The sequence below is a fragment of the Gallus gallus genome, chromosome 13 (genome assembly GCF_016699485.2).
Source record: "Gallus gallus isolate bGalGal1 chromosome 13, bGalGal1.mat.broiler.GRCg7b, whole genome shotgun sequence".
Taxonomy (NCBI): domain Eukaryota; kingdom Metazoa; phylum Chordata; class Aves; order Galliformes; family Phasianidae; genus Gallus; species Gallus gallus.
Window position 1 is genome coordinate 12,897,514 of NC_052544.1, and position 24,643 is coordinate 12,922,156.

The 24,643-nt window shown below is 45.7% G+C and overlaps 1 protein-coding gene across 1 annotated transcript; it reads right to left on the bottom strand.

Moving 5' to 3' along the window:
• Positions 1-86: 86 nt before the first annotated feature.
• Positions 87-19,080, bottom strand: HMGXB3 (HMG-box containing 3). Its single transcript, XM_015293925.4, has 20 exons — positions 18,907-19,080; positions 18,388-18,535; positions 17,822-17,996; positions 16,794-17,354; positions 16,065-16,163; positions 14,508-14,639; positions 10,828-11,240; positions 10,286-10,461; positions 9,906-10,000; positions 9,251-9,349; positions 8,672-8,821; positions 6,745-7,046; positions 5,509-5,636; positions 4,977-5,108; positions 4,523-4,707; positions 3,732-3,951; positions 3,518-3,651; positions 3,006-3,122; positions 2,422-2,631; positions 87-2,053 (listed from the first exon to the last, which is right to left on the bottom strand). Exons 2-20 carry the CDS (start codon positions 18,531-18,533, stop codon positions 1,577-1,579), a joined length of 3,951 nt encoding a protein of 1,316 aa, XP_015149411.2. The 5' UTR covers positions 18,534-18,535; positions 18,907-19,080; the 3' UTR covers positions 87-1,576.
• Positions 19,081-24,643: the final 5,563 nt, after the last annotated feature.

Below are 24,643 nucleotides of genomic sequence, written 5' to 3' on the forward strand. Positions count from 1 at the left end.
GGAAGCATGGTTTACACACACACGATGCTCATACCCTTTCCCACTGCTGTCTTCAGGTCTTGTAGGCAAAAACCAACTCACTCAACTGCAGTTTCACCCCCAGAATTGGAGATAATTTATTAAATTTTGTCACTGACTGAAAAAAGTCACTAGCATCTCTTATAATAAGTTAATGTTCTTAACAGAAAAACCCCAAGCCATAATTACTGCATGTGCTCAGACTTGATACATTTACTTTTACAGTACGGTACTCAATAGGTTCCCCTTCACAGAAGGGAATTTTCAACCACACCACAAGCCTCTGAATCTTCCCCCCCTGCTCACTCAGACAAAATAAACTCCCTTCACAGTCCAACACCACCCTCTCCTCTGCAGCACAGCAAACAAAAACCTTCAGCTTTGGTGCCAGCGACAACCAAAGGGACTTGACAGCAAGCAACGCACAGCTTTACAGCCAGAGCCTGAGGTGTTCTTTAGGCGTGCTGTAGGAGCTGAGAAAGCAACCAGGATGGCGAGAGGCTCCTCTAACTCACAAGTGCTGTGGGACACAGGCAGGGTGAATAAGACAGAGGGCTGAGACTGCACATGTGGATGCAGCTCTCCAGTGCTTACTCTGAGGGAGGACCTCATAACTGCTCACTCTGGCAATCCTGCGTTGTTTCTCCTTGATCTCACAGGCGGTCTTTGTGATTCAGTTCTAAGGGCACAGTAACAGAAATTCAAGTCCTTAAACAAAACAACAGAAAGCATTCAAGAGGACAGCATAGAAACGGGAGTGTCCTTCCTATTTTCACAGCTATCATCTCATACAGCCCCCTCATGAACTTGGTTCCCTGGGGCCTGACAGGTAAACTCTTAATGTACAGAACACCTTTTACTTGCTATGTGTTTCAGCTTCTAAATTATTAGTGCTCACGTGAGGGGACAAATAATTCCAGACAGCTTCAGCAGCCAAAGTACTCTCAATCCTGGCTTCAGGATGGCAGCCTCCAGGGAGGCTCTCAGACAGGACACCTTAAAGCTGCACGGCTCCTCCTCTTCATCTAAGGACTCTCTGAAAGGAGCATGTGAGAGCTCTGCAGGATTTCCAAGCAGGAGCCATTGTCCTAACCTAATCTGTCGGGAACATTTTGAAACGAATTCTTAGCTGTCTGCCTTTTGAGCCTATTCCCACATCCTCAAGCCCTGCCACCGGTATGCACAAAGAAGTCAGCAAGCAAGATTCAGAATTAAGAAACCTGTGCACTTGGCCATGCATCACCCCTGCTACCAGAAACGCCATTTGCTTCTCCACTCGCCAACTGCAGGGAGGGCAACACTGCACGCAGCTGAAGAGTGGGTCTGTCGCACACCTCGGAGGGAGCTGCAGCCTTCAGCAAGGAGCGTGGCAGACCCACTCACAGCAGCACTTGTGACACTCTGGAAGCACACAGCTCTTTGGTCATTAACAGCAGTCAAAGCCACCGCTACTACACCTCCAGCCTGTAAAAATAATTTCTTGAGCCAGACGGCTGCCCAAACCCTGCAGAAGCTGGCCCAGCCCACAACCAGAAAGAGAAACCAGCAAGTTGGTTTGTTACTCAGCAATGTCTTTATCATCTTCCTGCTTCTCTTCTTCATCCTCTTCTGTTTCTGTTTTAATCTGTGCCACTCCGAGCCGGTAGAGAGCATCACGAATTACCACCTCCCCAGGCTGGCAGCTCTGTACAATCTCCTGGATCTGCCGATTCACAATTTCCCTGCTGGTGAGGAAGTCCATAAGGCGGTTGTAGAGGTAATAATGTGTGGCATTCTCAAAGGTGATGGGCCTTTGGCGGATGTTGCTCGTTTTGCTGTCACTGATAGCAGCGATGATGGTGCTGTAAGGCTCCAGCTCTCGGCACAGGGAGATGCAGTGGTGCCGAGCTGTTGGATCGTGGTGACTGTTGTGCTCCGAACCGGCGTGAACAATTCGGCGTGCTGTCGACTTGGTGATTGGGTGCTGAACGGAGTGCTCAGCCACAGTCACGTCTACACTGTAGTGCTGGTCCAGCAGTTCAGGGCAGGAGACGTACTGGGAGAGAGACACACACCAGGTAGAACCAGAACAAACCTCCCCACAATTAAGAACAAGATGAAACTACCATTCAGCTGAATTCCGAGCAGATCTGCAACCTGAGTCATGCTTCTGAATGGCACAAACGTACTTGGTTCTGTACACTCCCCTTCCCACTCTAATGCCCCTACAGGTAATCCCAGGGCACTAACGGCCCTCTTCCTAGCCCGTTTCTCAAGTAATAGCAGTAGTTTGAGAGCAGTGAGTCAAAATAAGCTACATGCTCCAAAGTTCACGAGTTGAACTGCTATGGGGCACTTCCCCCGGTCTATATGCACTATATAAATCAGTTCTATTATAGATTTTTGTAGGTGGACATAACTAACCGCTGGAGGATCCATAGGGTCAGAGAAGCAGCCTTGGTTTTTCCCCCACAGCTGGGCAGTCAAGTCAGGACAGTATATGTCTGCACACAGTGCCACCGAAGAGGCCGTGTCAACAACATACACTGGAGGCCAGTGACGTGAGGAAACTAGCAGGTCCACATGATCCCGAGCATTTTCTCCTCTTACTATGTACTTTGAGCCACACACAACCTGGAAAGAAAGGATTAGTCCCAAGCAGTGCAATAAAACTGAAAACCTACTACAACAATAGAAAATGAAGGAAGAATAAATTAAGCTTCTTCTCAGGTATTCCAGACAATATAGAAACCAGACATTGTTTCCTCATCATACATCATCACTTTATGGTGTGCAGAGCTTCACCTCAGCAGCAGCATCTGATAGGTTTCCCATCACTGGTCAGTCTCAAGATCTCCTGCAGGACTGCTCACACTCCAGGCCCCTGAGGCAGCACGTTTCATGCCCAAGGCTCAGAGAGACCCACTAGACTGATTTTACTTAATAAGGGAACTCCACACTGGTAACTCAGGTAAGAAAAGGCTACTGCTAACTCCAGCCTTCCTTACCTGGTGTGGACACACTTTGTAGATCTTTCCTCCTGTGTGATGAGCAGAAGTTTGCCTGATGCTTGTCCCATTCTGTACAAAGTCATAGAGAGCCAGGAGGGAGTAACAGAGCTGGTCCTAGAAAAAACAGGCACCAGAGACAGTCTGTATATGACAACTTAATGGACTCTCCCAAAGACGGAGCAGGCTGCAGACATCTTCCATATCCTCATTTGCACATTGTCCAGTAACTTCCTAATTCCAGTCATCACCATGAGGACACAAAGCAATTACATGATGTGGAATCTGTGACAAGGTAATTACAGGCTTCTTTTTTTCCAGTCTCTGAAGTTAAATTTCTTTTACAACGTGTAAGTAATCCTATAATCTGCAGGCACCCTTCTAACCCACTCCTGCCCCTGGCACAGTCAAATGAGAAGTTTATTATCTAAACTGGCAAGTGCAATTTAGAGAAAGACAGTGACAAATGGCTCCACTAATGCAGACTGGTATGTGGGCAAATGAGTCATTACCTTTGTATCTGAGAGCTCCCAGGGGATGCTGCACTGTGTCAAAAAGCTCCGCAGCTCTTCCACACTGTAAGAGCTTATCAGCTCAAGCCTGAAGGTTTCTTCCTGAAGGAGCCTCACCAAGGCACTCCCATTACCTGCAAAAGCAGGAAACATTTGTTCTCAGGGAGAGAAATCATTACCACATCAAGTTCTTAATAAGCACCTCAGCCATTACCTGGCACTGGCTGCGCATCCAGGTTCTTGTCCTTCTCAGTATTGATGACCACTGCTCCCCTCATCAATGGAGGGAAGAAAGGAGCAACAATAGAAGCATCAAACTTTGTGATGGGGATGCTAGAAGGAAAAGCCACCTGCTCAATCACCTCTGTCTCCATCGTAGACCAGAAGTCTTCCACATTCACTTCACTTGATGACAAGAATTCTGGCCAAGTAAACTAGAAAGAGCAATAGAACAAACCGGTCAAACATAAATAACCACAGCTCATTTGGTAATTGGTACCAGCTAAGGCACAAAGACTACCCACAAGAGTCATCCCAAGTATAGCAGGATGACATCAGGCTCCTTTTCTGTCCTGGAGCTCCCCACAATCACTGTTCTTTGGGTGAAAGTCAGAACCATTTATGTGACATAAAAACAGATGTTCTGTATAGTACTACAAGGGCATTTTTCTCCATTTGGGAAGACAGCAGCTCCAGGAAAAAAAGAGTTTTAAAAAAAAAATTATTTGGTATCACAGGAGGAAGGCAAATTTCATCCAAGGTCCCTGCTGTCAGGCTGCTGGACTAAAGCTGTGGTCCAGGCCCCAAGGATTTTGTTTTCTCCAAACAGCTCTATGAGGAAGTGCAGACATCACCACTCCAGCCACATCCTCTTGCCGAGCATCAGCAGAAAACAGCTCACAAAGGCATCACGTAATTGTTGTGCATTGCAAAGACCAGACTCAGCAAAAGTCTTTATGATCTGCTTTGAACAGGAACAGGATGCAGAGTCTCTGAAAAGCTTACCTCTATGTTTTTCAGTGCCAGGACATTTTCCACGTTCCTCTGGGCTATTTCCACCTTGGGGGTTATGCCACAGATTCCACAGATCATATCATTATAATCCCGGACAGTGAGGCATTCAAAGGCCCAGTAGCCATTGCACAGCAGTTCCTGGAGCTGAAGCTGCTCATCTGGGCTCAGGCTTTTTTCTGAAAGGAGAACACTCCACTGTTACAGCTTTCACTTCCTAAAGTCAGTGGAGAGGTAGTAGAACTCTCCTACGCAGGAGAAAAACAAACCTGTCCTCCAAAAAAGTGCTAAGGAGAACTGGTCACAAAGGTACTGTTGGGTTTAGGAAGTGATTTAACAGAAACCTACCATACCAGAAGAGGTGGGTTTTTCTTTTTTACAACTTAACGGCCTTCAACAGGTCACAGAATTTAGTGTGTTGTGGTAAAAAACAAAGGGGAAGACCCACCAGTTTGCTCCTGAACAGAGTTGAGAATATTGCCAACAGCCACTCTGGGATCCTCTCCAAGTTTGATGTGGTTCCGGATTGCAAACAGAAGATCCAAGCTCACTAGTAACTTGTTACCCACGTTGAAAAGGCCTGCAGTTAAAACAGATGGTTATTGTCTGTACGGTTCCAGATAACCCTCACAATGAAATGCATTCCTTTCTTACTGATATGCAAAATGCTGATACAGGTACAGCTCAAAAATAGATGGATATAGCCGGATAGTGCTTACGAAACTGTTCCCAGCATTTATCACTTACACAGAGGAGATCTACAACAAGGAAGCCTGGCATGGCCTTCCTCAGAGTATTCATTCATACAAATACAGGTTTACTTACAGAAACAGGAGAATAATTCAAGTAATAATAATAATATTTAATACAGTGGGGCATGTAAGAGGCTTTTCTGTGCAGACAATGTGCTGATACAGTCCCAAGGCTTCTGATGGTGTCAGTACTCATGCTGTCACTTTCTGTGCTCATTTTTTTCCTACCTGTGTAAATATCAGTGAAGCTATGGAGAGCTAGACACTGCAGGTTCAAGCACACTTTGACCTGAGCTGTAACCACCTGTAATCTATTAGCTGTCAGCAACCAGCACTCCTGAGGACCAGCAAGGGAACTGTAACAGACAAGCAAAAGACAGGTCAGAGTTAAGCCAACAGGTTTTTCAGTCCAGGACCACAGTAACTTAAGATGTTTGAGTTCAGATTGGTTCGCTTGTATGTCAGTCTCAGCCAGTTCACATAAATCCACAACAGACAGAAAATTCTGGATTTTTAAATAGAGTTCCCTGGCGGAGTCAGGTCACTGTTCACATTCTTTACACAGCACTAGAGCTCCACATATTGAACACATAGGATTTGAGAGATGTAGAAAACATACAAGCCCAGGTGCCCTGAGAGAAATATCAGCCATACTGACGCAGAGCAGCAAACGGTGACTAGGAACAAGCTCTGCCCAAATCTGTTCCTGCACGAGCACAGATTCAGAAAAGCCCATTCCCTTACTACAAGGATCCAAGGGGGAAGTTCAGATAGGAAAATGCCAGTTGCACCCTAGTGGCAGAAATGCAGCTGTCCACCCAAGAAAACAGGAATTAAAATTCAAAGATAGCTCTCCCCTCCACTGGCAGCAGTTTAATTAGAGCCTATGCAGGCAGGGAGGAGATATCCTACTGGCTTTTATGCAGAACTAGGTAAGGCAATCTAGCCTATGCACTGGTAATTGCAGGGTCCTTTAGGTTTTTGGATCGAAGAAAGGCTTCACTCAAGCCCATGCTAGGCTATAAAAAGAATGAAAACATCATAAGCAAAATGATCCACACGGCAAACATTCAGACTGGGAAGAGAAAGAAAAAGGGAAATCACATAACACGCATCTATAATCCCACAGTTTTGCCTGTCAGCCTCAAAACATCAGAATGGAAAACAAAGAGGGGATGAGTAATAAAGACTTCATTCCAAAAAAAAATCACACCTAGACTTAGCAGTTACACTTTGATGAAGCTCTCCTGCTGTATGGTAATAGCAACCATGACAAAGTGAATAGTATAGAAGCAGAAACTGCTTAGAGTTTATCCAGAGAAGCCCCTTCCACAGACACGTAGCTTACTGTCACTTACACCAGCTTCAGAATTGGAGTTAAAGCAAATACTATTTCTTGCATACTTGTAACAGAGAATATCAGCACAGGGTTGAAAGAGTCACAAGTCTAAAACAGAATCTTACTTCTGTCCCCCTTTGAACAGTGGGCTGTTACAGAGGAGGCACTGCGCAGATGGAGACTCATAGTAGTTTGACCAGGAGGTCTGCTCTATGGTGACTGTCTCCTCACTCACGTTGGACAGGATGAGCCGTGAGCTGTTCAGTTCGTGGATGAGTGTGAAGACCTCAGCCAGTTCCGATTCGTTCTCTGGGATCTGCATTACTTTGCGCAGCAGCTGTAGGGTGGATTGCCGCTGGATCTCTTTCTGGGATGGGGTTAGGGGCTCACTGGTGTTCAGCACATCAGGCTGACCTGGACCGACCTCCTAGAAAGCAAACAAAACACATTTTAAACCAGGCAAGTGTGGGGATGAAATATGAAGAAGCCCACAGAAGTCACAAAAGGTAGCAGCAGCACAGTGACCTTTGTTCCCAGAACACTTGACTTCTACTCCACTGCACTCCACTGACCGCAGGTTGTAGTTTCAGGCCTAAGTCACTTCACCCAAAATACTTCATTACAGCATGGCCTTTTGGGGAACTGCTCTTGTATCACTAGTTCATCACGGGCTTATCACTAAACTGGATTACTGCAGGGACTGAGGATCAAGAAGGATCAGGATCAACAGGGCAACAACCCTTCAATACTTCTGTCAAATATCACTGCCTGTCTCCATATGCCATCATCCACATTTTCCTACATACTGTACTCAGACAGCAGTCTGCATACCTCCACGGAAGGCAGAACAGACAAGTGTTACACAGGAACCAAGCCTTGCCACGTGTGGAATACACTGATCAATTCCAATCGATCTGCTACAGTCCTTTCTGTCAGCCACATGTCCCCTACCAAGTCAAATGCACAGCCACAGGATCAAACTCTAGGTGACTCAGAAGAACTGAGACAACATACATGGACCGATCTATTTTAATCACACCAACCTTCCTGCCACATTTCAATCTGTTTTCCTGGCTAGTCTAGCAATGAGATAAACAATCAGTCCAAAAGCACAGAGGTAACACTGAGCCGTGCAACTGAAATGCTGAACACAACTAAAGCAGAAAATTAAGGAAAAAAAAAAAACCAACAAAATAAATGAGGAAGAGACAAGCCACATGCCTCTCAAAATGCAAGCTGAGCTAAGTGTGCTACTGTTCCTTACACATCTGCTTATGTGTGGGTTTCACATGGGCCACTTCAGTTTGTTGGGTGCAGGGGGGTTTATTTTGCTTTTTGTTTGCTTTTCAACAATGCACAAAGCCATTCAAAATAAATTCTGTAAGAAGTGGAAGAGTCAAATTACCACACAGACTAGAATGCTGGCTTTTAAAACAGTAATTCTGTGAGAGAAAAGCTAAACTTTGAAACTTCAAATGCAAAAAAAAACCAAAACCAAACGAAGCCCACGATTCATTATTTACACCCATGGACAACACCAGCAGATACCTTGAACAACATCTTTCCACAACAGAAAAACAAATACTACCTCCAGAAATAAATTCAGGCTGGAAGTGAAGCTGCACTACAAACCCCTAAAAATAGGAAGCTGTAACACAAGATGTACTCAGATGTACAAGATGTACATTTGCCACAACCCGGTCACAAAGGAGACCACGCTTGGGAGTTTTTTGATGAAGTCTGAAGTTCCACTAAGCTGACACGACTGTGACTTTAGGGATGGGTTCCCAAGCACGTACCAACATCCGTAACCATTTTTAAGCTACAGAGACATCCAGTGGTAGAACGGAGTGCTGTCAGTCTCAGTGTGAGCCTGAAGCACCGCTGCTGCAGAAGCTGAACAGAAGAAAACATCGCAGGTATTGCAGTAGTAGGTTGCTCTGTTAGGAACAGACTTACCAAATAGGAAAAAAAAAAATGAACACGTTCTCATGGGAACTTGCAAACTTCCTCATCCACTCCACAACATCCCTTCAAAAGATCAAACCTTACCAGAGATTTTCCTGTTTTCTCAGCTCTGTCTTTGGCAAGATTATAGCCGCATTTTGGGCAGATTCGTGGCTTGTGCCTGTTTGTATACACGTAACTACAAGATGGGTTCTTGCATTTCCCTCTGCCACGCGATGTTGCCAATCCCAAATCCTGGAATGACACAAGAATTCCATTTGTTGACCTTGACTGTAGAAGAGTGTGCTGGAATATCGCATGCTTTTCCCCAACACCTAGTCTGAAGGTTATACAATGGGCCTTGTCACTTTGTACACAGTATTAAGAGTTTGGGGTCAAATCCCAGAGGCCACAGATACTCCACACATTCAACTCAGAAACCACCAAACCTCCCCCTTAACTCTTACAGGGGATGGTGACAATGCAGGTATGAAAATAATCCAGTTCTTAACATGACTGCAACATATCACAGTCAGACTAGATTAGGTCAACTGATGACATACACGGCACACATTTCCTCACATTAAATACAGAACACGTTTCTGTAAGTCAGTAAAACAAAAGGCCTCATCCCAGAGCTAACAACTCCCACAGTGTAACTCAGATCATCTGAAAAATTCTCACCAAAGTTACAGTGCAGCTGTACTTGTAGGAAGGGAAGACGTCCGGTTTGACCTCCACCACTTTAACCTGTGATGCCCTGTTGGTCAAAGCACTGTGGAGCTGTATTGAAAGCAGAAGAAAACACCTGTGAGATACCTACAATGGAATGCTTACATCTTGTAAGCAAATACATATTAACTTTTTTTTTTGTCCTCTCTAGAAATCTAGAAATGTTCATTAATATCCGTGGATTACAGAACACTGTTTTGCACACCAAGGCTTCACAATTCAAACGGAAGTATTCAAGCATATTTGCAAGCTCTGCTTCTTTAGTCAATCATCTTTCACAGACTCCCTCAGTATAAGGTCAGTATTACATTTCAGATTATCAAAATGCTACCAGACCTCGTAACATCTTCTGGAAGCTACTGGGAAGTTCTCAAAGCAACCAACCAAAGGGTTGTCCAACAGCAACAGCAGTTCAGTTCCTAGCCTCAGCCATCTAGAATTCACACTGCTTCACAGCCACCTCATAAAAACCGTCAGCCATAAATTCCATCATCATAAGGCTGCTACACTGCCATATTCTATCTTCCATCCCTCAGGTCAGATCCCTTGCCTAGGGAAAAAAATGCCAAAGAAAAGAATGTGCATTTGAAGAACAAACCACAGGTACCTTGCGCTCCTCAGCACTGGGCTGCAGAACTGACTGGCCCAACTGCTTCAGTGTGCTGGGCTTCAAGCCTGACGTTCTCACAGGAGGATGTTTGTCTTGAAGAAGGAAAAGAGCACAGCAGGTTAGATAATGGGAACATGGTCTTTGGTGAATGACACCACAGTCACATGAGGTATTTTCCTCTGAACTTGAAATGATCCAAGCAGGTGTTTCATGCACCATTTACCTGCCCTTCTGGTTAGAAAGAAAAGGAGGGTATTTTTTACCTAGGATAGCTCACTGTCTCCCTTCAGACATATCTTATTATTTGACAAAGACCACTTCAATATGGTGAGGAAAGACAATCACTCCCAAAGCATACCAGAGACCCAGTATTTTACCAGTATTCGCAAACGCCTGTCTCTTGCTAGCCTGCTCAGTGCTGGCTTCTCTCCCCACGCTGGCTGGTGCGGGCAGAATTGCTCGCATGGGCCTTGCTGCAGCCAGCAAGGAGGGCTTCGGTCTTGGTTTACTCTTTACTTCTTGCCCTTTGTGTGCAGCAGTTGGAGCATCAATTCTAAAAGACAAGAGCTACAATCGGAAAAAAATTCCACGGCTTCCTTCTCACCCTCAATTTTCTTCTCTTTCCTGAACTGTGCTTTATTAGCACAATCATCATAGCTATTGTCACAGAAAGGAAAATAGCGCTCAAGATACATCTGCCCTGAGACTACTCTAGTAATTTAATTGTCACTTAACAGAAAAAAATAGCTTTGATGGACAAAACTATCTCAAAGGAACAATCCTGAACTGGCAGAAAGCAGACGGCACACAGAACGGGTCTCGCGCGAAGCACTGCCAACAGTCTTTGATTTCTTGGATTTGTCCCATCAATACACAACAGACATCACACATTCCCATAACATATGGAAAACTGACTCACACCACAGGCTTTTTTGCAGAGGCATTTGGACTCAGCACCTCGGAAGATGGTGGCATTCCCAGCCCTATGCTATCTTTTTCTGCCTGCTCTGCAGAAGAGTCTCCTCGCAGTTGGCTCTCTTGACCCAGCGCCACTCCAGCAGCACTCCCTCCATCTTCAGCAAGCACATTGTTTGCAAGAATGTGAGCATCGGAGATGATTACTTCCTCCCACTCGGTCTCCTCCATTTGCCCTCCATCAGGCACAGCATTCAGCAGCTGGCTGACCGCTTCAGAGCTTTCCAGGGCAGACTTGGAGGTACTCTCACCGACAGCTGCTGGGTCTGAGAACATTGACTGCTGACCTCTTTTGGTTGCGGGAGTTTTCAGAGAAGTGCTTGAATTAGGCTCAGATTTGCTTTTTGGCTGCTTTTCCTGGAAACAAAGAGATGATCGCGTTTCAGAGGTTTAAGCTTTTGTGGGTAAGCAGGTTCCCTTCACACAGTCTGGTTTGCCCATGCCCTATCCAATGCTGGATCGAAACAGTAATATCAGGAGTGCGTAAGCAATGAATTGCATATGAGAGCAGAAAGATAACATCTTTTACAATGGGAAAGTCCTTGTTAATATTCTATCTAGCCTCGGTGCAGAGGGTGCTATAGAGTGGTGCATTGGAGGGAAGGAAAGCCGTCCAGAGGGACCTGGACAGGCTGGAGAACCCATGAGAACCTAATGAGGTTCAACAAGGCTAAGTGCAGGGTGCTGCACTTGGGTAGGGGCAATCCCAGGTACTTATACAAACTGGGAGAATAGCCCCTTGAGAGCAGCCCTGCGGAGAAGGACGTGGGGGTCCTGGCGGATGAGAAGCTGGACCTGAGCCAGCAGTGTGCGCTTGCAGCCCAGAAGGCCAACTGTGTTCTGGGCTGCATTAAAAAAGGGGTGGCCAGCAGGGTCAGGGAGGTGATTGTGCCCCTCTACTCGGCTCTTGTGAGGCCCCATCTGGAGTACTGTGTCCAGGTCTGGGGCTCCCAGTACAGGAAGGACGTGGAGCTCTTGGAGTGGGTCCAGAGGAGGGCCACTAAGATGATCAGAGGGCTGGAGCACCTCTCCTATGAGGAAAGGTTGAGGGAACTGGGCTTGTTTAGCTTGGAGAAGAGAAGGCTCTGGGGAGACCTCGTTGTGGCCTTCCAAGGGACCATATAAACAGGAGGGAGGAAGACCGTTTACAAGCGTGGATAGTGATAGGACAAAGGGGAATGGTTTCAAAATAAGATGGCATATTTAGGTTAGATGTTAGGAGGAAGTTTTTCACACAGAGGGTGGTGACACACAGGAACAGGTTGCCCAAGGAGGCTGTGGATGCCCCATCCGTGAAGGCACTCAAGGCCAGGCTGGATGTGGCTCTGGGCAGCCTGGTCTGGTGGTTGGCGACCCTGCACATAGCAGGGGGTTGGAACTGGATGATCATTGTGGTCCTTTTCAACCCAGGCCATTCTGTGATTCTATGATTCTCTAGTTTTATTTTTAGACACTTTGAAAAAACAGTCATCCTTAAACTCTCTCAAATATCACCATTAGTATCAATACCACAGATTCATCCACGGGCCCACGTGGCACTCTCTCCTTTCCCATCTTCAGCTCTCTGACGCTGCCTGTTCTTCCACACCGCTGGAGAACTAAAGGTCCTTAGACACAGAACGTGCAGCTTTGGGACAGAACTGCAGCGTAGTGCAAAGGGCTGTAGTAGCACTTAGAAAAGCATGCATCTGAGGGAGTCAGGAAATGCAGAATTACATGTGAAGTTTTATCTTTACGTGTGAAAAGTGAAGTTTTATCTTCAAGATTAAAGCTACAGAAGTCATGCGTTGGGGTCAATGAAGATGGAGCACTGAGTGGGTAATCCACAAATGCTATCAGACAAATGGAGTCAAGAGTTTCTAGCATGATAAACATATGGATTCTAAGCTTCCTACAGAGGTCGTACTCAGGAGGATATTCTAGTTTTTTAAAAACAGACATCTTCTAACCTAATCTTTGATCTGAGGAACAGGAAGGTGTGTATATGTTCAGTTTCTGTTTTACTGATGTTATTACCAGTCTAAGAAAAAATTGCTGATGCATATTTTTCTCTAAGACGTGACACCATAAGTGGAACTGTTTACACAAACATGTTCCCAGAAGAGCAAATAAAACTGAAAAAGAGAAGGAAAACTTCCCTCATTTCAGTTCTAATCAGTGTGGGATTAAACAGAGCAGGCATGACAGGTTCAGGCAGAAACATGTTTTTACAGTTACCCACCCATCCACTTCAGCATGTTTACAGCACCAACGATAATAAACCATCATCATCATTTGTTTCCTAGCACATGGGAAGTCCAGTTGTCAGTTCAGACACCACTGAGTTTGTAATCTGTTTGAAGAACTTGCCCCTAAACACTTAATGGATTTAGACACTGTAGCAGAAATGCAAGTCAGGGCTTGAACCAGTGATTGAGCACCTGGTGGCAAGGCAGGGTCAGCCCAGGGGAGCTCAGGTGCATGCAATACACCTGAGTGGAAGGGGTGGAGCCAGGATCCACCCCTTCCCAGACCTCATTTAAGGGTTGGCAGAGGAGGTGAGGGTATTTCACTGAAGATCCCCTGAGTACCTGAGATCTTCTAAAGGTAAGCAGATTTTTTTTTTCTCTTAATTTTTTACTTTCCCTTTGTTTCTGTGCCCATGGCTGTTGCATTTGAACAAGTCCTCACTTGCTGCAGCCTAGGACATTGCTGCTATGTTGTCATTGCTGTGCTTTCTATTGCAATACAAGACACAAAACAAACTAAATTCAGGATTAATTCATGCAAGTTTTTACCCTGACAATATTCTTTAACTTGGGCCCAAAGGGTCTTATTTCAGACAAATGTAATGAACCTGTCTGTTCGGAGCTGAGTAACTAAATTTACATTGCCAAGGTTGAAGGAGCAAGTACTTGAGAGCATGGCTAGTAGAGATGCCAGCAACTTGGATATCACATAGAGAGTGACTTTTCTGTTCAACAACTCTGAGCACAACTTCACCAACACCTAGGAACTTCCTTCCAGCCAAATGTCAGAGCATCATTAATGATTAGACATAGTCATGAGCCAACAATACACAGCAGCATTTCAACTGCCACTAGCCCATCAACTGGCTCTCAAGTGGTCACATACTGACTATATCTCAGATTTGTTCTTTCTTTTGTTGATATAACCATGTTGAAAGATCATAACAAGATCTCAGTTTGAAGACTAACTTCAAATGCAGATTCATTACCATAAAAGAATTATTTCAACCAAATTTCTGAGCTTAGCGAGGGCTGTAGTAGGAAAGACAGTCAATACCTCCTAGTCACAGAACTACAGTGCAGGCAGTGGACCAGAAGAACTTATGTCTCTCAATAAATAAGACAGCATTAACAAACCCAATGCCACCTATGCTACTGATGCCACTATGGGTGGCATCTTTACCCAGAGTGAGGTGATTCTGGTTCAGTCTCACCTTGGCTTAATGCTCTCTGTAGTGGTGGCTTCCTTCAGTTACAAGCATTAGAACACAGATGCAGGGAACAGTTCTGGCATACCTGACCTACTGTGCTAGATCTACAGATCTAGAAATACTAGAGGCATTCACAGAAACAGCATGTTTTATCTGAAATCAAAGAGAATGAAAAGCAAATGTACCTTTGGGATCCATTTCCCTCCAAGGAAGTTTCCACATTTGGGGCATTTTGGTGGCTTATGCCTGGTGACATAAGTGAAGGAACAGCGAGGATTGGTACAGTTCCCGTGTCCCCTGCGAGTATAGGTGGTTGTCTGAAACAAGAGTTGTCAAGAATTTCTCTACAGAGCTGAAAAGACACCAAGCTGTGCACATCACTCCCTTTTTCCTAGAAAGCACTCTACAAATGTTATCTAGCAAATGGCCTGCCCTTAACTATTATTCATGTCACTGAACAGCCAACACTCACTTGTATCAGTGAGTCAGCACCATAATTACACTGAATTCAAGTGTTTTGTCTATACACAAACGTTCAGTGTTAGCAGAACTAGGATTAAATTGCAGAGCAGAGATGAGCAATGCATGTAACCTACAGGTGAAGCAACCTTGCACTTCCAACAATGAATTTGAAAAAGTCATAATACAATGGTACAGAAGTGATTCAAACAGCAGTCCACAGAGAGGCAAGATTTAAATAGTGCATTCATGTTGGAGTGACAGTGTTTGGAGAAAACAAATGCTCATGATGTGGAGGCAGTTCTCATCAGTAAGGTAATTTGTTGTTGTATGCAGTGCTAAAATACTCCCTGGTGCTTTACTGTCACTCACTATAAGCTACTGTAATACCAGCAGCACCACCAGGCACTATTTACAAAGATAAATAAACCAGAGTCTTTCATTTTTGCCAAGAACACTAAATCTACACATGGAGTTTCTGTCAGCACATCTTTTTTTTTTTTTAGGATTCTGTATTGCCACTCCTGAGGGAGCTGTTGTGCTGGCAGTCTGTAACTAGGTCTTTTTCCTAGAAATGCAAGTGCGGCCATTAAGGAAAATAGGCCATTTAAGCTAGGTGCTTCTCAGGAACAAATACCTGAGTTATCTCCACCTTCCCTGAGACACTTGGGCAAACATCACACTAGGCACCTCTACAAGTATCTGCAGTATTCCACCTGCTAGAAGCATGAGGATGCAAGACAACAGGACTTCCCACTACCTTATACAACACAAGAAGCTGCTGTGTTGATTTTTACAGTGAAGTCTCCCAGTGGCTACAAAAATACAGGTGGCTGGAATGACAAGATTATAGAAATAATGCCATTCTTTCTTGTGCAATAATCCAAACAAACTTTTTTTACATGAATTCTCAAAACATTAGGTCACTGTTCATCTGCCATCACATGGCCAAAGTGACAGCCATCCAAGTGACCAGGGAACTCGTGTTCCTGTCACAAGAGCAGACTTTTGCTCTTAAACTGCTGTTGACCAGATGGGTTGCAACACCATTATGTACTCTCTCTGCTTCCAAGAACTTGAGGATGAAGGCAACAGGATTATAAAATACTCTGTGAGGTTGGACACCTCCATTTGCCTGCACAAGGCACAAAGCCTGGGATAAGAAATGCATCAACTGATGCGATGATTTCAAATTGGACCATGATCAAACCTTTCCTACTCTGGCAGAAGGCAACCCTGTGGGAATATATCCATATCTTGAAAGACCAGACTGGGTTTCTTACCAGTTTAATTGATGTTGGGTTCTCCACAACAGAATGAGGTGGCAAAGGTAACATAATGAACTGTGTAGCAGGTGTGGAAGAGCTGCTCTCTTCAGTATCCTAAAATGAAGTCAAAGGGAAATTACATGTAGAAAACAAGGCATGAGCTGGTCTGCATCCCACCCTTTCACAAACACTACAATTGAATATATACCTTGAGGACTTATGAGACCAGAAAGCAGGAAAAAAGACTGACCATTTCAAATGCAACAGCCTTACCCTGTCTACTCTGTGGGTTATCTAACTCTTTACACCTTGAAACTGTTGAAATCAGCAAATGCAAAACTTCACAGAACAATGTTTTCTGTAATAGATCTCTAACACTCTAAATTAAATGGACTCCGTCTCTCTGCAACCAAGAAAACAGCTCTCAAGAGCCCAGAGGTAATGGATTTCTTCACCCCAAAATCTTGAAGTACAACTGTGGAAGCCACCTCGAGTACTGTTAAAATAATGAGTAATTAAAAAAATCAACCTTTGACCAATCATCTCAAGATATGAGTGATGGCAGAGAACCTGCAGGCAGAGATGCAGTAAACACTGAGTTAGAAAAGCTGCTCCTTGACACAGTACTGAGCAATACAGGACCTCCTGCAGCCACCAAAAATCTCAAGTAAAACATGATAAACAGCAGTCAGACAATTCTGGTGAGAACCTGACAGGATTTGGAGCATTACTCGAGTAACTCACCCTCCCAGTCACCACAGTCACCACAGACACACCATCGGAAACCTGAGGACGGGCCACAGCGATGCTCCCGCTGGAGATGTCTGCAGAGCCACTGACCAGAGTCTCTTCAATAACGACCTGAGTTGTCTGATATGGTTGCCCTTCGATTTCCAGAGAAGCCTCATCCAAGAGGACATCTCCAGCCACTTTATCTGTCACAGGCCCAGTGCAGTGAGAGAGAACCTCCGATGCCACCACTTCTTCCACGGCCTCTGACTGACCAAAGGAAGCAGACTCTTCTGACAGTCTTTCAATAGCAATGCACTGCTCAGAAATGCCAACGTGGCTCGAGTCCACAGAAAGGACATTTTGCACAGCATCACGGGAGATGTTTGTGATATTGGTGGAAGCTGTCCCTTCAGGTGCTGCCTGACCCTGTGTCACGTGCAGCTCCAGTGACTGCCTGCTCCTGTCCTCTTGAAGAGTGGTTTTGGGAATAATTATATAATCTGAGCGAGGAAGAATCTTACGGAAACCTGGAATGTCTGGAACCACCGTAGTTCGAGAGGACACCTTGGAGTTCTGTTGGCAGAAACAGAGTATGAAATGAATGAGAGAAAAAGGGGGATTCAGCTCTCAGTCCTGCTTGAGTATTTGAGTGCTGAAAGCTCCAATGGCTCTCTCAAGTATTCTACTAGAGAGTTCTCCATGTGACAGCCTGGAGTCCCTCAGCCCTCATTTTATCATCCACTTCACCATCAATTGCTCTGATGACACAGCACAAAAATAACTACCCTTCTCATCAGTGTGAACTGATGTATGATGTGAATTTCAAAACATTATCCCTTTACTGAAGAGAAGGCAAAAGCAAGAGAAATCCATTGCCTCACACACTGCTTCCATACAGGCAGTCTGAAACAAAAATACAAACTGGAATCTGCAGCTAAACAGTTCTCCCACAGTGCTGTGTAAGCATTTAAGTGCCAAAACAAATACAGTTGTTGGCCTCTCTCTTCACAGGGCAAAGAATGACAGAAAAGGTGACTTACTGGGTCCAGTCCCTCTTTCTCCAGCTTGGCTTTCTCCAAGTAATAGCTTTTTTCAGCCACGCTGAGCAGCCTCCAGCTCTCACTGATCTTCTTGTTGATTTCAGATTGAGGGAGGTGGGGAAGCTCTTGCTGTACTTTCAAGTAAATATCATAATAGTAGAGGAGGTAAGCAGATCTGAAATGCAACGGAGACTGAAACATTAATGTCATTCTACAGCAACTACTTATGAAGAAAAGCACAGGGTTTTACGCTGGTTCAAGGTCAAACTACAAGCACGTGAGATTCATTTCTACTTGTAAATGCATTTTTAAAACCGAATGAAAGTGAAGATTCTGAAGAGAACCTCTGCAATAAGAAGCAAGACTCTGAGTCGGGTGATTCAAACTTGAGAACAACCAATGGTAGCACTCACAAAGGCACATCAGGAGCCCAGAGGCTGCCTTTTCATAAATGTTTTGCACTAAGGTGCTCCAACTGTACTGCAAAGTTCATTGTTATCAACTGACAGGAGGAAAACTGTCCCCACACTCAAGATTGTAAAGAAATGAAGACAGGAAGAATTTACCTGGGTTTTTTGGCTTTTTCTCCATGATCACCAGGACTTTTGTATTTCTTTTTCTTCTTGGAAGGCACTGGTGATGTGTAAGTGTAGGTGTCCTCTATTTCCTCCATGACCACAGTTACTTCAGTGCCATCATATGGAGCCTCCATTGCTGAAGACACACACTGTGTGTTAGGCATTCACTGAGCAATAGAACTTTCCTCCCCACCAAGACTGCTCTTTATGACCCTTGCAAAACGACAGCGTTGCATGCAGGGTTGATATTAATTAATTAAGATAATGACATGTTAGCTTCTGATCAACTTTTAGAAGAGAACACCTATGGCAGCGTTCTGTGCAGCTCAACACAACTGCAGTGTGTGTGCACTGACAGCTGCAGCACCTCAGGAACAACTCTGGCAATGCAGAAGTCCCATCCCCAGCAGACAGGTGCCAGCTGTGTGGCCCCGCGGCAGGAGCGGCGCGGAGCCCTCCCTCTCCCGCGGCCCAGCGACGCAAGGCCTCGGCTCGCCGGCCACTCACCGGGCAGCACCGGGACGCAGCCGCGGTCACATCCCAGCCGGGGTGCAGCGGCGCGGGGCGGGAAGCGGCGGAGCTGGGGGCCGGGATGGGGGCGGAGAGGGCAGGCCGCGCATGCTGTGCCGGCCGCGGGGGCAGCAGCACGGCTCCGGACCCGTGGCTCCGCGGCCGCCCGGCGCCGCCGGAAGTGTTCACAGGAACTGCTTCCGGGTCGTGGCGGGGCGGAGCCGCGGGGGTCTATAGATGGTGCCCGGAGGGGGTTTTCTATCGGTTCTTCTTGTGGAGGTGTCTGCTGAGATGGGTAGTGGTGGCACTGAGGAAGGAAAGGGGCTGGGGCGCCCAAAGCTGGCATCAAACCTCATCGTAGCTCGGCTCTGCCTGGTGTCCCTCGGTCACGCCCGGCGGGGAGCCCCGGCTGGGGGTGTGTGAGGGTCTGAGCGGGGCCAGGCGAGGAAGAGCTGGGGGAAGAAGATCGTGCTAGGCGAAATGACAACAGGGCAGAGTGTGAGAGCCACGGGAGCCCCATCTCATAGCAGCTTTCCTGTCACAAAACGCAGTGTCACTCTGGGGGCAGCCACCCCTCCAACTGCCTGTGGGATCTGTGGGTCCCAGCATTTCTTTACCAGTGTTTCTCCTTCAGATCTGAAGTGGAGGCATTGCTGTGCACAGCAAAGTAATCGTCTCCTTGCTTTGCATGAGCGCTGAAAGATAAGCATCTGGCTCCCCAGGGAACAAATAGCCTTATAGGGCTATAAGCACTCACCCTCTTCTTCCAACCATTGGGAAAGCGAGATATTATGGGATACCTCAATCCAGCTCCTGGCTCCACAGCTATCACGGAGCTATTGTTCTAACACATTTGTTAAATTATGCATTCTGTGTTTTCTTTTTTTCTGTGCGTGTCTATTTCTGTGTTTTACATCATGCGTTCTAACTTTAGAGAAATGTAAACCACATCTATCTTCTGTCTCAGATCTCGGAGAATAAGGGCTCCTCTTGTCTACTAAGTCATTAGTAGAGCCCACAAAGTAGTGATACGACAGCCAGAATTAAATCTGCAACTGGTTATTTATCTTCCTGATGTTCTGCAACCATTTATGTGGTCTGCTCGTGTTTATGTGTGATAATTGGTGGCAAACGGTCTGTTCTGTGTCAAACATTGGGCAGCTTAATCCAAACCGGTTCTTTCCCGAAGCTCTGTACTTTTATCCAGATCAATAAGCGGCCGGTAGAGCTTTGTTGGAATTATTACCTAGCCAAATATTTGAAAGAAAAGGCCGCCCGGCTTCACAAGACTAATGAACTGAAAAAAAAAAACCAAGAGGAAAAGTGTGAAGGAAAGCAGCCATGCTTCCCTTGTTTTTCGCAGAGGAGCTTCTCACTGTGTGTGTGTGTTGTCAGTTGTGTTAGAAACTCAAACTGTTTCCTAACTTGGGCATTTTGATTCTTCCATAGACTCACGGCTTTATCTCAGAAAAGTGATATTGTCAGCATGTACATTGTTTTAACTGTGCTGCAATAGTACTGTGAGGAAGAGGAAGCTGCTCTGCAGCCACATCTGTTGTGAGCATGAGGAGAGTTCCAAAGGAATGCCCCCTGCCATAGGGAGAAATGGCATTCTGCCACCAGGGCGCCCTGTGCACCATTACCTTGAGAAATTAAAGGCTGGAGATTAAACTCCCTATTTGTTTCACTGATAAAGTACAAGGGCCACTCTGAAGGAGTTCAAAAGATAACAAGGCACGCTGAACTACAGCAGGTACCAGCACTGGGTTCTGAGTTGACTTCAGAGTCTGTTTAAACAAATGAGATATTGTAGCAGATTATTACTGTTATTACTTTCATCCATCTGGACCTCTCCCGTCTGTGAAGCCTTACAAAGCTCAATCCCACGTCCTGCTCAACCAACATCACGTCATGCGGTTGGGGCTGAGGTGCCTTTTCTCAGCGAGTGACGTGCAATTGGACATCATCTCCACATCCAGCCCTCAAGCAGCGCTGCTTTCCAAGATGCTCTCATGAAGCCCACCTCTGACTACAGCTATTGGCACTTGGCACAGCAGCGAGGACAAAAACCTTCCAAGAGCTCCAAGAATTCAGTTCCACAGTGGAGAGCTCAAATCACCACCAAGAGCAGCGCTACCCACATCCATGTGGGTGTGTTACCTGCTCTGGTCACCAGGGACAGTTTTCTAAGCCAGTTTAAACCTCCCTGAGGTGCAGAAGGATGCTAGACTGGTGAGCATGGGGTTGTGCTGACATCTGAGAGCAGACAAACACCCACTGAGCTCCACTGTGGCTCTGCACACATCTGCTGCAGCTCCCAACCCACCACACTGCTCGGCCTCTGCGCTGATGGTAACTGCGACAACGTGGCAGAGCAGCAGTTGGAGGAACAGAGGCCAAGAAGGAAGGAGCATCTGGCTGCCTGCATAAGGGTAAAGGAGCCCCTGTTCCATCAGAAATGTTGCCATTAAGATGTTACTATTTTTAAAATGGCACCAGTGGAAAAGCAAAAAGGGATTTGTTATATTTCTGATGAATTCTGGTATGTTCGCGAGGACAAACATCAGGGATCTCAGAAATGTTAACGTCTGCAAAGTTGCTATTTATACACACAAGTTTCTGGCTCTGGAACACGGTCGCCTTTGTCTTTTTGAACAGGTAACTCATGGCACAAAATCATCAAACCAGAGAAGGGACCAAAAGTGATAGGCTTCATTCAAATTAGGTAGCAGAAAGTATCTTCTTGTTTTACCCGAATCAAAGTAACTGTTAAACTGAGAGAGTTGCTGTACCATCCTCCCATCGAATCTTCCAGGGTCGTAAAAATCTCATTTTCTCAGCCAGGCTGCTGTAGCCTCACATCATGCTTGGGGTTTCTGTATTCATAAAGCAGAATCTGCTTCTCTTCTTTGAAACTGCATTGGTTTCCGTGCCGCCGTTTAGCCAAATCTATTCAACAGCAGTCAAACTAGCACGAAGTAAATGCATTTCTTTCAAAGAGGTTACATAAAGCATTTTCGTGACGTTCACTTAAATTTTCCTAAACAATAAAATGGGAACAATGATTCACATTACTTCTCTATTCCAGTTATTTCAGTAAAATTGTTACCAAGGCTTAGAGGTGCCCTTCACATTTTGAAGTAAAATTCAATCTCTACCCAATTTTCTACAAAAATGAGGTGTAACAGTATTATATGTTAGGTGATGAAAATAACAAGAGACACAGTTAAAAGGACTAATACTGTCTAGAGAGTTTATGAAGAAGAGAAACCAAGCTGAGGATGAGCTCGTGTAATGGCAAACTGCATAGGAACGGCTGGTTTCCCATTGCTTCTTTAACAGAGTCGTTATCTTCAGGGCAGTAGATGAGAGGTTGAGACAGAGCCAGCACAAGGCCTGACAGCTCACCCCCCAGAAGGCATATGAATCCTGTCCTTCTGGCAGTTAGCAGCTGGAAAGTGTTATTATTTTCCAGTATTCATGCTGTGCTGCTCTCTCTGACGGAACGTATTGCTTTATTTCTTTACAATTGAGTTAAGTAGCATGTAACGCTCTTCTGACATAAGTCAAGATAAGTGCCTCCATTCTTTGTTGAACGTGGTAATGAGTTTGATCCGTGTTGTGTTTTTTTGTCTGCTGTTCCCTGAGCAATGCGTTTGCCCAGATCCTTTCACAGCTGGTGAAGTACAGAAATGTGTTTCAATGAGTGGTAAATGCGTTCGTTAGGAAGGAGCTGCCACTTACAGCGTCATCACCTTGGGAAATTCGGTGTCCTTTGTGCCCAGCCTGTTAAGTGTGATAAGCTTGACTTTATCTATGTGGTCCTCGAAGGAAAAGCTACTTGAAGACTTGGCATTTGGGGCTGCAGCTCTAATATGACGCTCGAGCAGCAACAGTAGAGAAATTTACTCTATGACAGTAATTAAATACGGTGTCTGAGGCAGGTAAACAGTGCTTCTCACTTCCCATTTTAATGATGATTAAATGAAACACGAGGAGATGAAAAAGAATTCCTGAAGGTCAATACTTCATGATCCTACTGAACTCGCTCGTTGTTGGACACGGAGCATTGATTCTAACCATATCTGTGTTTGGGAAGGGAGTGGGGTGAAGGAGTGGTGCCAGGTTAACAACCATGCGGTAATGGAATTTGTAATGACTTTCTCTATGTCCTACAGCTTTCAGTGTACTTGCATCCCTGAGAGCTCAGGGCAGTGTTGTGTAGTATTTAAGGTGCCGTAAAAAGAGAGGCTCTCTGGGAGGGCTCTTGCACTGTCCCCACAGGAAGCAAGATTACAACAGAGGGGACCTTTGCTTTGACCCAGACTGGCTGTCCCTGAGTTCTTGTTTGCACCCATCACAAGCAAAATATCATCCAAGACATAAGGCACAGCCAAGCTTTTCTAGTCTCATCCCTACCAACATAACAAATGGATTGATACCGTGGATCAGTGGTTGGACCGTGGGTTGATGGTTGGACTCGATGATCATAGTGATCTTTTCCAAGCTTAATAATTCTCTGATTCTATAATGATTCTGTGATTCTCAGCTCAAGACCAGTGAACTGGATTCAGACAGACATCTGTTCTATCCCAGTGGAACTGTAGCATACAGCGTCACTACCCATAGCCACAGCAGTCACCAGAGCAGCAGGAATCCAGGGTGGCCCTGCACAGATTCCGTCTCAGGAACACTCAGCCAACAAGGAAAGGGAATTTTCAAATTCCACTTGAGGTCTTAGTCCATATCTTCTGGCTGAAGATATCTAGTCTCTATCTGCAGTGCAGATAAAGCACACACAAGGCTGTAAGTGATTTGGTGCAGGAAGACGTTTGGTGCCTGCATAGCTGCCAAAACTCAGGACCAAGCCCCACTGTATCACAGCAGTGCTGGCCCTCACCCTGCTGGATTAAAGCTGACGTGGGAAGGCTGACAGGAGGTATGGCCACATGTCTCACTGCAGTATGGATGTGCAGTAAAAGGCTGCTCAGCCACAACATCTCTCCTGGCATGGCACTGCTTGTTGCCTGCAGCAAAGGGTAGGACTTGTCTGGATAGGAGACAGCAGATGCTTCTCAAGAGCTGAGCTGAGATTGCAGACTGAGCTCTCTCGGGGTCTGGGAGCCATGACAAACTAATTTCAAAGAACTCAGATACCAGTGCAGTGCATCTGGGACATACAGATCAAATGTGAATCCCTCCAGAGTCGAGGTCATTCTCCCTCTGCAGCGTGTAGGAAAACAGCAAGGATCTGGTGTGTTCTCTGATGTCACGTTTGCAGTAAGTCTGGATGCTGACAGTGTGCACTGCTGCTGGACCTTGAGCAGCACGAGCAGGACAGCAATCTGCCCGCTTCCCATCAGCAGTACCTGCTGGCTTATTGCCACACCGGTGATCTGCAGCACGGGCTGATGTGCCACACAGCCTCGTGGAGGGCCACGGTTTTCCTGCGTACAAAAAGCAGCTCCAGCTGTCAGGTACTGAAGGTGCAATTCTGGTCTCTGTGATGTTAATTTAGTTTCAAACAGAGCAACAGAGGGAGGAATCAAGTACCACGGTGGCTCACATTTTTACAGTGACTTTCAGACCAGCTGCATCTCCTGGTGTTTCCAACAGCACAACGCCACGTCTCCATGCGGTACTGTTAATCTTCTCTCCACTCTTTCCACTGAAGAGAACATCAAAGCTCTCACACCTGCACCTCCTACCTGGGATCTGCATGCTCTCTCTTTCC